Genomic DNA, 14,876 nt, shown 5'->3' with positions numbered 1-14,876 from the left:
TCATAGACTACTATATTTTAAAACTAGTTATTGAGATATTTGCTAAAGGCAGTTAACTAAAAATGGGCAGTCACAGGACTAAATTTTGCCAGTTTATACAGTAGGGTATACTAAAATTGTCCAAGTGCCATGAAGTGAAACAAGAATGCTTACACACAAATTGTCCAAGTGCCATGAAGTGAAACAAGAATCGAAACTCATACAATAGCTTCCTTCTATGTCAAATATGCACATCAACGTATACAGTGACCTATATCTTATGAACTTATAGTCTACTTTGGATTGATATCATGCAGTAAATGAGTTTTCAATTTTCAAATTTGATACGTGTAATAGACAAGTGCCTGTAAAACATTAATAAAAAAATAAAAGCAACACCACAGAGCCAATATCAGGAATACAGATACATCGTGAATAATAAGCATGTTTCCACTTCGAGAGATGCTATAGCACATGAAAATAGCATTGATAAGTAAGGGTTGAACAGATGTTATAAATCAAGGAACAAGCATTTCAAGAATCCGACAAATAGTGCAAAAACAACCAGCTAGAGCATATACATTCACAAGCATATATTAACATCCAAAACAATTCCAGTAAAACTCATAAGGTAAACATTATGGCTGCTATGAACACATGGCAATGAAAGGCCTTGTGAGTCTCAAACTGCTGCTATGTTCAAGACGATAAACGACTTTAGTCAATTCAAGAGGCTGACAAACAATTCCCAAATCTAAATATACAGTTGCTGAAGAGCAAAACATAGTAATTTCTAAAACACTTTCAGAGTCCCCAAGAATTACCTATCTCCATAGAAAAGGACCTGTCTCAGCAACTGGAATGCACCCGATTGACATGGAGCCGAACTTCATCTGCATTGGCAGCAGATCCAAAGCAATTAAACCTACTTATTAACTACTCATTGACCACTCAATCTTGCGCTGATCCAGTGCGGAAGGTTCATAAGCCGACAAACGATAGAATGAACGAATCATATTGTCCCAGATGTCACTTGAAAGCCCCACACTCCTCCCGCGCAATTTCCTAAACTTGAATTGTGTCCTCTTTTGCGTCACGCTTTAGCGGCGAAATGGGAAGATTCAAAGCCCCATCATCCTCCCCATAACTAACATTACTCATCAGCATCCTCACTTTCTGCTCACAAGGAATCTGCATCACACTATCCGAATTCACATCCTTCTTACCATCGTCCTTTTCACTTAACACGTCATAGAAGAAGCTTGTCAAAACATGCTCATAGCTCGGCATCTTCGCATACCCAGGGAAATAGTTGATGTCGATCACAAGGTACCTGTTCCCGATGCTAGTGTCCCTAATTACATCAAAATTAAACAAATGCAACCCCATTGCTCGGCGAAGACCCCTCGCAATAACCACCAGCAAGTCCATGGGAGGATTCTCCGTCTTGCCATCCTCCCAATCGATCATCCTATAGTAAGCATCGCCTCTCCTTTCCAGGCTATTTAGGTTCGAAACCTGAGAAAACGACAACGAGCTCTTTAGATTCCCCAAATTCTCCACATTCACATCGGGCAGAGACTTCCGTTTCACGCATTTGACATACTCCCCAACGACATACACCTTGAATATAACCCCTCCATGATTCACGAACTCCTGCAGCACCACCGGCGGCTTCAGCTTACTCAGCCCATCCCTATTGTACACCAACGACATCTTATGCGACTTGGCGCTGCCATCCGCCACCAAGGGCTTCGCCACCACCGGAAACTTCAGCCCTTCGCCCTCCACATCCAACTCCCCCACGGCACTCGCGTCGTATACCGCAGTCTGCTTCGGGATGCCAAACGACACCCTATCGCATTCAACAACGTTCAAATCCGTAACCACCTGCAGCATTGATATGCGATTGTGGAGCCTCTCAATTGCATCGGGGGAATCGATTATCAAAACGTCGGGATTCTTGCTGGAGTAGTCGGCCAGCTGTTGCCTCCACTCGTCGCCATAGATTTTGTGGAGGACCAAATCGAAGGGTCCCTGCTCGATTAAGGGCTTTTCCAAATCGATCTTGACGAGATCGATGCCCTTCTCCCTCGCGGCATTTATCAGAGAAATTTGAATGAAACTCGCCTGCTTCTTCGAAGACAGAGCGTAGCCGACTGCGAATCTTCGCCCCATTGGTTCCTCCATCGAAACTTATCCCCAAATAATTGGATTTACAGCCAAAACGACCTCGTCACCATTCAAATCCAGGCTCCTTCGAAATGGTTCCAACACAAGAAAGTAAGATTGGCGTAAACCTGAACGTACCCGATGCATTCAGCAGATTTATCCGCAGCTCTGCGTGCTTGTATCGTGTTCGTGAGCGATCGAAATTTTCGAGAGAGCGAAAAGGAAAACACACAGAAGGGATGCGTTCTTCGAAAGGGGCAGCTGATACGCATACGCGTATTCCCTAAAATTAGAATAAATAAAATAATATTATAAATGAAATCATTAATATTTATTTATTTTATTTTTTTTCAGAAATTTTATAAATTATCGCTTGAAATACAAATTATTTAAGGCTGCCTGTGGTTTTCCAATTTTAATTGGCATTGTGTTTGTTATCGAATTTTTTAGAATCTTTAAAATATTATTACTTTTATTATTTAGTCTTCATATCTAATTAAATTTACACAATTTTAAAATATTTAATTATATATTCCATTGGTCTTATTGTAACATAAGAGTTGGTTTGTGATATGATATTTAAGTTAATTAAATTAAGTAAATTAATTATAATGAATTATAATTATATATATAGAATTATTAACAAAATAATTTTTTATTTCAATTTAATGGAATTTTCAATCACAAACACATTAACAATAAATAAATAAAAGAATTAGACAATGAAAGAAACATTGCAGATTTTTTATTTAGTGAAATAATTTTTAAAAAATATATTATTTTATAGGAATTATTGAGAATTATTTAAATCATATAAAAATAATAAATATGGAAAAAAATATTTTTGAGAAATTGTGTTTTTTATAAAAAGAATCCACCCACTTTTTACAATTTTCACTAATTAAAATTAACATATTATATAATTTTATAGTTTCAATATATATATTACATTAAATATATTATTTTAAAGATAAAACTCAATAAATAAATAACCCGAAATGATTATTTATGCATTTAGGGAATGATACTTTGAATTTTATTTGTTACTTAAAACTTAAATAAGCAATTAAATTAAGCAGCTACTACTTAAAATATCATAAATAAAATAAAATAAAAATAAAATTCGGTTAGCGGGCGGATTCCTACATAAAAAAAAAAAAAAAAAAAACTGTAAAATAGTAAATTTAAATTTTTGTCTCATCCAACTATCATTTAATCAATTTAAATCTCATAATGAATTTTTCATCAAAATTAATCTCAATCAAAAAAATAAATAAATAATGATCATTATTCTTCCACTATTAAAATTTTGATGAAATATGGTAACAAGAATAAATAAAATTTACCCAAAAGTGTAAATTAATACTCCAAAAAAGAATTTATTATTATTTCTTTTTTGTTTATTATTTTTATTGTTATAAATTCACAACATTATTATTGTAATGATAAAAGGAAAATATCTCACACATAATATAATTTTATAAAAAGATTTCACAAAAAATTATATATTACTAATAAAGTATAATTTTGTTTTGGATTGAAGAGAATAAAAAATACTATAAAATTAGTTGGATAAGGATATTGTGATCCTCTACGTGGATATATATATATATAGTAAAAAAAATATTAGTGTGACTTGTTTTGTCGGACGCATTAAAAAATAAAATACTTTTTTCATTTCATATACCATGTCCACGTTGCCGTTTCTTTCCGTCCCACATATCATGTTATTTTTTAAAAAAAAAAAAATGATTACACACTTTAATTTTATTTTAAACTTTTTAATTTATTTATTTTTATTTTAATTAAACTAATTAGTTATCTTAATCTTAATTTATAATTATTTATATTATAGGATAATTATTTTCACTAATATATTCTTAATTATGTACTAATTATACCCCTCTTAGTCTACAGTGTAGCAGACACGGTATGTGGGACGGACGTAGTAGTATTTTTATTTTGTAAAATAATTTGAACATATATTCTTTTATAGTGTTTTTGTTTTATAAAATAATTTGAAAGTATATTATTTTTAAGTATATTTTTTTTAAATATAAATATAGATAATTGTGTAAATAATATAAAAATAATAAATATACATAAATATATTAATTTGTTCAAAATAATACATGAAAAAAAAAGGACATATCCTAAGAAAAAATTGGAACAAAAATTAACAAAATGGTTTGCTACATAATTTGAGAGTTTTCTTTATTTACTTTTTAAAAAAATATATATATTTTATTTTTATATTTTAAAAATAAATTTAATTTTATTAATATAATAGTATTTAAAATACAGAACTTTCCTAAAAAAAAAAGAAATATATAATATAAAAGAATTGAAAATAGAAATAATTAACTATCTGTTTTTGTGTGTGTATGTATTATTGATGAATATCACATTAGTTTCATTCAAAACTTTACACTCCATATATAAACAATTTTAATAAATTTAAATTTATAAACTATTTTATAATTAAAAATCCTATCATCTATAAAAATAAATATTGGTTAGTTTTTTAGTTTTTACAATTTGTGGTCTACATTTTCAAATATATATACATAATGTATCGTATCAAATATTATTTAATATGAAAATTCAAATTAAATCTTTTAAATTCAAATCAAAGACACACTTTTTATGTTGAGAATATATATATATATGTTGAAACGTGACTTGGATTTAGCGGTCTATCCGACCCTAAATCAAAGTGAAAGGGCTGTTTCAATTGGCAGGGTTCCTTTTGGGCTTATCCTAATTTATAACAAATAGGCTTACGGTTTAGGGTGTTGTGTGGTGCTTATAAATAGACAACTATGGTTCTTAGTCGGATGACACATTGTAAATCTCTAAATCAGTATAATAAAATCTCTCCGGTTCCTGCCCGTGGACGTAGGTTGACATACTGTCACCGAACCACGTAAAACCTCTGTGTTCTTTATTTGTTTTCTTTCTCGTTTTCTCATAACAAGTGGTATCTCCACCTTGACTTGGAGTTTCTCCAACTGCCAAAGGTTCGTCAGTATCTCTCAGTCGTCTCCTTCCTGCCAGATGCCCCGAGAGGGCTTTACCTCCTACGAATATTCACCAAGTTCAAGCAGTGCTCAAACTTCTCCGTCGGTAGCGCCTTTGTCAACATATCAGCTGGATTGTGCTCTGTAGCTATTTTCTGAATAGAAAACTTGTCTTCCTCCAGAACATCACGGATAAAATTCAACCTTACATCAATATGTTTGGTTCTCTCATGATACACTGGATTTTTAGCCAAACGCAAAGCACTTTGACTATCACAGAATAACACCGGTTTTTCCACCTTCAGACCCAAACTCTGCACCAGACCATGTAACCAGATACCCTCCTTAATACCTTCAGTCATTGACATGTATTCCGCCTCAGTCGTCGACAATGCAACCGTAGGTTGTAAAGTAAACTTCCAACTGACTGCACATCCAAACAAAGTGAAGATAAAACAAGTTAGTGATCTTCGTTTCTCCAAGTCACCCCCGTAATCAGAGTCTGCATAGCCAACAAGACCATCACCATGGCCTTTATCATCATATACCAGACAAATATCAGACGCTCCTTTCAAATATCGCAAGATCCACTTTACAGCTCCCCAGTGAGCTTTACCCGGATTAGCCATAAACCTGCTCACCACACTAACCGCATAAGCGAGATCCGGTCTCGTACATACCATCGCATACATAAGACTTCCAACTGCACTTGAATATGGAACCATCTTCATGTAATTAACCTCTTCATCTGTAGCCGGTATAGTGCTTCGATCAAGTTTAAAGTGTGCCGCCAAAGGGGTACTTACCGGTTTGGACTGATCAACAGAGAATGCCTGCAAAACTTTCTCAATATACTTTTCTTGAGAAACCCATAACCGTCTTGCTTCTCTATCACGCCAGATCTCCATACCAAGTATTTTCTTTGCCGCACCCAAATCCTTCATCTCAAACTCACCCTTTAGTAGAGCCTTCAAGTCATTAATTACAGTCATGTTCTTAGCTGCAATTAACATATCATCCACATACAACAGCAGATACACAAAGGAATCAGTAGAAACTTTCTTCGAGTAAACACAGTTATTAAACTGATTACGAGCATAACCATTAGACACCATGAATGAGTCAAATCTCTTGTACCATTGCCTCGGAGACTGCTTCAAGCCATACAAAGATTTCTTTAACAAGCATACCTGGTCCCCTTTAGAACTGTAGAACCCCTCCAGTTGAGACATGTAAATCTGTTCTTCTAGATTACCATGAAGGAATGCTGTTTTTACATCAAGCTGCTCCAGCTCCAGATCAAAAGCACCCACCATTGCCAAAAGAACCCGAATGATTTTGTGTTTCACCACAGGAGAAAAGACTTCATGGTAATCGATTCCTTCCTTCTGTGAAAACCCTTTTGCCACCAATCTCGCCTTGAACCTAGCAGGTTCAACACCAGGAATTCCCTCATTTCTTTTAAAGACCCACTTGCATCCCACTGGCTTCACCCCTTTTGGTAGTGCAACAAGATCCCAAGTCTTGTTCTTTTCAAGAGACTGCATCTCTTCATTCATTGTCATAATCCAGGTTTCTGCATCTTTACTCGCCACAGCTTCTTTATATGTCTTTGGCTCATCAGAGCCAAGATCATCACCAACCACTAGTGCATAAGCAACAGAATCCATGTCACACGTATTGACACATCCTGCAAACCTAGCTGGTTTCTGAATATTTCTCTTTCCCTTTCTTGCTGCTATGAAATCTTCAACCCCAGTACCAGCGTCATCAGCTTCCCCCTCAACCGGTTTCCCTTGAGGTTTTGACTGATCTGGTTGATCGGATTGATCAATAGTATTATTCTGCTGCTCTTCCTCTAACACAACTCTGTCAGGAGTCTCAAACTCCACTCTCTGGTTAGCACCACAATCTTTTGTACTTGCAATACTTTCACAACCTCTACTTTGATCAAGCATAGCAGATTCATCAAAGGTTACATCTCTGCTAATAAGAAATTTACCAGGATTTTTACCTTCTGTACACCACAGTCGATAACCTTTTACTCCTGTTGCATACCCTAGAAATATGCATTTTACCGCCCTCGGCTCCAGCTTACCATCATTCACATGAGCGTATCCAAATATTCTTAGATTAGAGTAATAAGAGGGTTTACCGGACCATACCTCTTGAGGAGTCTTTAAGTCAATTGCAGTTGATGGAGATCTATTAACCAGATAGCTAGCAGTGTTTACTGCTTCAGCCCAGAATTGCTTAGACAAGCCAGCAAATATGCGCATACACCTAGCACGCGCCATGAGGGTTTGGTTCATTCGCTCTGCAACTCCATTTTGCTGTGGTGTGTGTCGTACAGTGCGGTGCTTCACTATACCTTCTTTCTTGCAGAAATCATCAAATGGAGCGTTGCAGAACTCCAACCCATTATCAGTTCTTAGAGTCTTGACCTGTTTACCCGTCCGTTTTTCAACCATGGTCTTCCACTCCTTGAACTTCCCAAACACCTCATCTTTAGTTTTCAGAAAGTACAACCAGACTTTTCTCGAATAATCATCTATGAAAGTGACAAAGTAAGAACACCCGCCCTGCGATTTCACCGGAGAGGGACCCCATAGATCTGAATGAACATACTCCAGAATTTCTTTTGAAGTGTGATGACCGGTACTAAACCTCACCCTGCGTTGCTTCCCTTTGACACAAGCCTCACAGAATTGAATTTTACCTATCACATCTCCACCAAATAAACCCTGCTTGCTCAACACAGACAACCCTAACTCACTCATGTGACCTAATCGCCGGTGCCACAAATTTGTCCTATCATCATGTTTATCCAAGGACTGGGATACCGCCGCCGTTCCCATCACTGAACTGCCCTGTAGAAAATAAATTCCATGCTACAGTTTTCCCGTCATCATTACCAGCGCACCTTTCAGGACTTTCACCCATTCACCTTCACCATGATATTTTAAACCATTCTTGGCTAAGGTGCCAAGAGAAATCAAATTTTTTATGAGTTCAGGAACATACCAACAGTCAAATTTCCTGACAGTACCGTTATGCAATTTTATCTGCACTACCCCGCTCCCTTTTATGGCTAGAACCCCATCATCACCTAACTTCACCGTTCCATTCCACTCCTTAAAAGAAGTGAGTAGATCACGAGAGAACGTCATATGGTGAGAAGCACCGGTATCCATAATCCAGGAATCAGTAGTACTAGCACTACACGCTGTCAGAACTTCACCAAAGTCCCCATCATCAGAATTGTCTTGTACCACAGTAGCATTGCTGCCACTGTTACTAGAATCAACTTTTGTATTTCCCTTCTTTTGTGGACAATCCCTTTTAACGTGCCATTTCTCCTTGCAAAGATAACACTTAACTTTGCTAGAGGATTTTGATTTTGAACGCGACCTCCCATTCCCGTTACCCCTCTTCTGTGGTCTTCCCCTATCTGCAAACAGACCTGAACCAGAATCCTCTTCCAGAGAAACCTTTCTTTTCATTCTTTGGACATAAGGGCATCTTTCACATCATTAACAGAAATTGTAATTCTACCATATAACATAGTATCTACAAAATTCTCATATGAACCAGGTAGTGAACACAGTAAAATTAGGGCTTGATCTTCATCATCTACTTTAACCTCAACTCCTTGAAGATCAAGAATGATACGGTTAAAGGTATCAAGATGATCCTTTACCCGAGTACTTTCGGACATCCGGAGGGTGTAAAGACGTTGCTTCTGATATAGCCTGTTCGTGAGAGAGTTGTTTTGGTACTTCTCACACAGTTTATTCCATAACCCAAAAGCCGTTGTCTGATCTACAACCTCCCGTTACACCTCATCAGTAACTGACAGCAAGATCGCGGAATGAGCCCTTGCCAAAATCTCCTTATTTACCTCCTCCTTCGTGTCTTTAGGAAACTTGTCTTCTCCCTCCAACGCAGCCGCACATCCTTGTTGAAGTGCCCTCATCTTGACCTTCCAGAGCGTGAAGTCATTCGACCCATTAAACTTCTCCAGATCAAACTTATACGAGGACATCTTCAATCAATGAGATATGGCTTTGATACCACTTGTTATGAGAAAACGAGAAAGAAAGCAAATAAAGAACACAGAGGTTTTACGTGGTTCGGTGACAGTATGTCAACCTACGTCCACGGGCAGGAACCGGAGAGATTTTATTATACTGATTTAGAGATTTACAATGTGTCATCCGACTAAGAACCATAGTTGTCTATTTATAAGTACCCCAAAACACCCTAAACCGTAAGCCTATTTGTTATAAATTAGGATAAGCCCAAAAGGAACCCTGCCAATTGAAACAGCCCTTTCGCTTTGGTTTAGGGTCGGATAGACCGCTAAATCCAAGTCACGCTTCAACAATATATATATTTGGTTATTAGTTATTTTTTAAATTTAATTTATTTATTTTTATTATATTGTTATCATTTTAATACAAACACAAAATTTTATTATAAAATATCATGCCCAATTCAAATAATATATATATAATATATAATATTATATATATACATTTTTATTAAGTTTATGTTCATTTGAGCTGAATAAGTATTTTAATAAATTAATATTCATTTTGTTAGAGTAATATGTATCTATTTACTTTTTACAAATTGATTTTAATATATTAATATTTTGTCAATAATGCAATAAAAAAATAGAAAAATAATTTTACTCTTATTCATTACCTGTTTTAGTGACTTTTAATTTGTAATATTCTAAAGTTTAGCATTATATTTGAGTTAGACAAGAATAACAAAATAGTTACATATTACTTGAACATAAAAAAAATATTATATTGATTGATTGTATTATAAAAAGAAAAATATTTTAGTGTGTAAATAATTTGTAAATAAAATAATATTGAAAAATATAAATTAAAAATTATTTATTATAAATAAAATATACATATTTTTGTAAATGAATAGATAGTATATTTTTGGAGCCTGTTGTGGATTTTAATGGAAGCATGTGTTTTCTTGAATTTGGGCTGAACTATCCATAGCCCATTTTATCAGAGCCCAGTCCATTAAGAAATTTTGAATTTGGTTGAATTGAATCAGGCCCAGTCCATTAAGAAATTTCGAATTTGGTTGAATTGAATTGAATTAAGCCTCTTTACCTATAGCCTATAGGCAGATGTATTCTTCTTTCCTACATTTATTCAAGAACGGTCTGGTCAATATGTTTGTGAACGAAGAAGAAGAATAGATGCGGTAGCAGAAACAGATTAACGATAAGCCCATCGCGTTTTGACTTCGTCGTCTTGTGTTGAGCGTGTGGAAAGACGAATTTAATGCTCCTTGGGTGTATGTATGTATAAACATCGCGGAATTTGGCGTTGGGGTTTTGAACTGCGGAATTGATTCATGGCTGCGTCTTCAAGTAGAAGTGGTTATAGTAGGGGTTCGCGTCATCAGCGTTGGGAATCTGATGAAGGCTACGCCGCCAGACCTATTCTCGATCGCGGCGAGAGCTCTTCTTCAGCAACGACGGCATCGCGGGGTTTCTTTACAAGTTCGCGTGCCGGAGGACGGACGCGTCCTCGCGGTAGCGGGAATTCGAGGTCGGCGACTCGGAATCGCGGTGGGAGATCATGGTTAGTGAAGAATCTGGAGAAAGAACGGCCGGCGGATTCTGGTGGTGAGTCGAGCACGATAGAACGGCGGGAGGATCCTTGTCGTGAGTCGAGCACGATTCCGAAACTTGATCTGGATCGCGGTTGTGTGGACGGCGGCGATGGAGTTTCTGGCAGTGCGTCGGGATTAGATCGAGATTCTGATAATGGTGAAATTAGGGCGGGTGGAAGGTCAGGTTCGGTTGATGTGTTCGACGAGGATAAGTCTATCAGAAGACTGGAGGAGCTCAGACTGAGAGCCGGAGAAGCACCGGAGTTGTCGGAGGAGATGCTGAGCGCCAACAAACAGCTACAGGAAGATGAGGTAATAATTTGTAGTGCTTGAAATATGTTGAACTCCGAGAATACAATATCTTGTTGGTTCTTGTCAGCTAATCGAACTTTTATCCAATGAGCATGCTTCTTTAATGTGTTGTGTTAATTGTGATTTCTTCACATCAAATATCGAAGAATAATTCCACGTTATTAAAAGTTAAACACGAATGGCAATTCATGATCACAAACATGGCTACTTGATTGTTTCCTATGTTTGTGGAAATGATATTTCAATTTAAGTATTCATACATGAATGCCTGTAGTCAATTAGGGACTGTTAAGATTGAGGTTTTGTCTAATGTTTCTTGGCTGTAGATATCTTTTGCCCAGTTAAGTCATATTATTTTTCCATGAAGCAGAAGAATGGAATGCGTAACATGGAATTTGACCCTTGGTTGTGGTTAGATGTTCTAGTGCACAAAAAAGTATTAGGGTAGGAGAGAGGAAAAAACTGAAAACGTTATTAGGGTTTAGGGTTTAGAGTTTAGGACAGCATGATTATCACTTTCCACCATGTACACGTTAATCTGTTGTTTCTTAAACACCTAACATGAATTAAGGGAAGCTTTAGAATCAACCAGATGCATACCTATGGGCAATTGCTCAACTTGAGAATACCCATGATGAGTTGTTTATGATGGGCCGGATTTTCTTTTAATAATGTATTCTCATGCTAATGAGCAGAATACTTATTATTGCGACAAAATATTGATGTCTTGGTGCAATTATAGTACTAAATGAAAGGGAATAGTATGATGTTCCCATAATGAACAGAAGACCATGCATAGAAGTAATGGTAGACAAGAGCAGCATTGGTCGCAAAATTATATCAAGTATGCTTGTGAAATATTGCTAAAATCACTAATAATGACTTTCTTGTTTCCTTGTATTTGGGAGCATTGGAGATAAAGTTTTAAAAGCATTCATTTACCCTTAATCTATGAGCCAAGCAGGATTCAAAAGTCAGAATTGAAATATTGGTTAGAGGCAAGACTGCGACTCTGAATTTCAAAGTCTTGGCCATTAATGAGGACCAAAACATAATAACTTACTGACTCCGTTGTATCTGATTAAGATCACTTGAAAAGGTTTGGAAATGAATGCAAATACAGATGCGAACACTGAACAGGGTAATCAGAGCAAGAAAAATTCAACAAGCCCTTAATTGCTCTTTTGCATTCTATGGTTCTCTATGCCTGTTGCCATCTTCATGTGTGTCTCTGGGATGCTGTTTGTCTGTACATTCTTCACTCACCAGTTCATATTTGCTGTTGTTGGCAGCTATTAGCCCTGGAATCTATTTATGTTGACAACATTTTCATCCTGGATGATCAAAGTGGCTTAAAGTGTTTCCAGGTATTAAGCCATTTAAACAGTTAATTTGCTAGAAAGGGACTGCAATGGTGAATTACTGATTATATTACAGGTTCATATTCATGTTGAAGCACCCAAAGGACTTAAAATCACTGCAAAGTTTGACTCCTCCAGTTTCCAGGGGAAAAGAGATGATGATTCGTCCGATTTTTCATACTCTTTTCAAGTTGAATATCTCTCACCAATTATATTAACATGTCTATTACCTAAACTGTACCCAAGCAAATGCCCTCCTTTGTTTACCATATACGTTCCGTGGTTGAGATCTTCTAAAATTTCTGAACTCTGCTACAAGCTAGATTTAATCTCAGCTGAACAGGGTGGGCAGGAAGTTATATATCAATGGGTGGAATGGTTGCACAGTAGCACCCTCTCTTACCTTGGTTTTGAAGATGGGATAGTTCTTGGACCATATGGGGTAAGACATGATGCCGATCGAAGAGCCATTTCAGGCAGTGTTTCCTTGGACATTGATATTCCTTCAATAAAATGCTACAATGACGAGCAGCACCTTGAGAATTTCTCCAGAAACATTAAAAAATGCTGCATATGTTTGAGTGAATTTTCTGGTAAGTCATTAATGTATTCGAGTACACTAGTGTTTAAAGTTGAGAATTAGTATCCGCAGATTAGGAAACCCCAAATCTAGATTCTTGAGGTTAACATAGTCAAGTAAACTGATTATATGGCATTACCTTGGTGGGAAGGTTATATGCTTTCATGCTTATTGCTGAAACTGTTTTGCATTAATTCTTGAATTTGCATCGTGCGTACTTTCTCATGGTCAGTTCTCTATCTCGAAATCGAACATCAAATACTGTGGTGTGAAGCTTTTCTTTAGCATTTGTTGTGACACATTTAACTGGTTTTGATGCTTTCAGGTTCTGAGTTCATCAGGCTGCCATGTCAGCACTTCTTTTGTGAAAAATGCATGAAAACATTTTCCGATATTCATGTCAAGGAAGGGATGATAATAAAACTAAAATGCCCGGAACAGAAATGTGAAGGGATGATTCCCCCTGGTTTGCTTAAAAGATTACTCGGTGATGAAGAGTTTGAACGCTGGGAGTCACTGATGTTGCAAAAGACACTGGAATCAATGAAGGACGTCTTTTACTGCCCCAGATGCGAAACTGCCTGTCTGGAGGATGAAGACAATCATGCGCAATGCTCAAAGTGCTTCTACAGCTTCTGTACACTTTGCAGGGAGCGGCGCCATGTTGGGGTTACATGCGTGACACCAGAAATGAAGCTATTGATTTTACAGGTACTACATGAATACTCCTCGTAAAAGAATGTTTAATAGAAGTGAACTTACAATCCTGTATCTGCATCAGGAGAGGCAAAACTCAACTTTAATGAAAGATGAACAGAGGCGGCGAGAGCAAGATATGATCAATCAGCTTCTGAGCATGAAGGAGATAAACGAAACTACAAAACAATGCCCTTCTTGCAAGATGGCCATATCTCGATCCGGAGGTTGCAATAAGATGGTGTGCGATAATTGCGGGCAATACTTCTGCTACCGCTGTAACAAGGCCATCTCCGGATACGAGCACTTCAGGTTCCCTGCAAATAATCGACCACATTTGTGCATACAAATCATTTCTTTTACTCACTCCATATTTTCTCGACCCCCTGCAGGGACGGGACATGTGAACTATTCCCGGTGCAGGAGATTCGACAGTGGGAAGAAAGGATGAATCCTCAGCAAATTGTTGGTCAAATTGTGGCTGGCCTAAACCCGGAGCGCGCCCAGCTGTGCCCTAATTGTCGACAGCCCAACGCCAAGGTGAGTTCATGACACGGATCCATCCATCGCTCGACATTCTTACAGATTGTTAATGTTTGTTTGATTTGAATTTGACGTTAACTAACTAACAGGTAGGCAACAACAATCATATATTCTGCTGGTCGTGCCAAAACCATTACTGCTACTTGTGTAAGAAGATGGTGAGGCGCAGCTCGCAGCATTACGGCCCCAAGGCTTGCAAGCAACACACCCCCGACTAAATATTGGCTATTGTACGTATTGTATTGTTTATCATGTCATCATTACATCATTGTTCTCAATAAAACTATAAATATATTGCATTCAATCAGAAAAAAAATAAAAAATAAATAAAAGCATGAACAGAGCTATCAAATATTGTATTTTTGTATGTAATATTTTGTTTGAAGAAACAGGGTATTTTTAAAATAATGCTCTCTATATCAATTGAAAGTAGTTTTTACATTAATAAGAAATAATATTAAGAAAGCTACCATTCATTAACATTATTTTAAATATGTAGAATACAATTAGAAGTAAAATATTTATTAAAGTTACAAACATAAAAAGTTTTATTTATGTTTA

General features: G+C 36.6%; 2 protein-coding genes across 2 annotated transcripts; one reads left to right on the top strand and one right to left on the bottom strand.

The window, feature by feature from the left end:
- Positions 1-529: 529 nt before the first annotated feature.
- On the bottom strand, positions 530-2,429 carry LOC127240140 (inositol-tetrakisphosphate 1-kinase 1-like). The gene has a single exon (XM_051258635.1). It carries the CDS (start codon positions 2,167-2,169, stop codon positions 1,045-1,047), a length of 1,125 nt encoding a protein of 374 aa, XP_051114592.1. The 5' UTR covers positions 2,170-2,429; the 3' UTR covers positions 530-1,044.
- Positions 2,430-10,361: 7,932 nt separating this feature from the next.
- LOC127240137 (uncharacterized) lies at positions 10,362-14,667 on the top strand. Its single transcript, XM_051258629.1, has 7 exons — positions 10,362-11,135; positions 12,428-12,502; positions 12,573-13,089; positions 13,402-13,787; positions 13,858-14,084; positions 14,165-14,312; positions 14,405-14,667. The coding sequence occupies exons 1-7, from the start codon at positions 10,563-10,565 to the stop codon at positions 14,531-14,533; spliced, it is 2,055 nt and encodes a 684-aa protein (XP_051114586.1). The 5' UTR covers positions 10,362-10,562; the 3' UTR covers positions 14,534-14,667.
- Positions 14,668-14,876: the final 209 nt, after the last annotated feature.

The sequence above is a fragment of the Andrographis paniculata genome, unplaced genomic scaffold (genome assembly GCF_009805555.1).
Source record: "Andrographis paniculata isolate CXL003 unplaced genomic scaffold, ASM980555v1 Contig79END, whole genome shotgun sequence".
NCBI classification, from domain to species: Eukaryota; Viridiplantae; Streptophyta; class Magnoliopsida; order Lamiales; family Acanthaceae; genus Andrographis; species Andrographis paniculata.
This window is presented reverse-complemented; position numbering and strand designations above follow the sequence as displayed.

Excerpts from the sequence above, each read along its gene's own strand:
- LOC127240137 (XM_051258629.1), top strand. The coding sequence starts at position 10,563 with ATGGCTGCGTCTTCAAGTAGAAGTGGTTATAGTAGGGGTTCGCGTCAT. Across the intron at positions 12,503-12,572 it reads GTGGCTTAAAGTGTTTCCAG|GTTCATATTCATGTTGAAGC; the intron begins GTATTAAGCCAT and ends ATTATATTACAG. Across the intron at positions 13,090-13,401 it reads ATGTTTGAGTGAATTTTCTG|GTTCTGAGTTCATCAGGCTG; the intron begins GTAAGTCATTAA and ends TGATGCTTTCAG.
- LOC127240140 (XM_051258635.1), bottom strand. The coding sequence starts at position 2,169 with ATGGAGGAACCAATGGGGCGAAGATTCGCAGTCGGCTACGCTCTGTCT.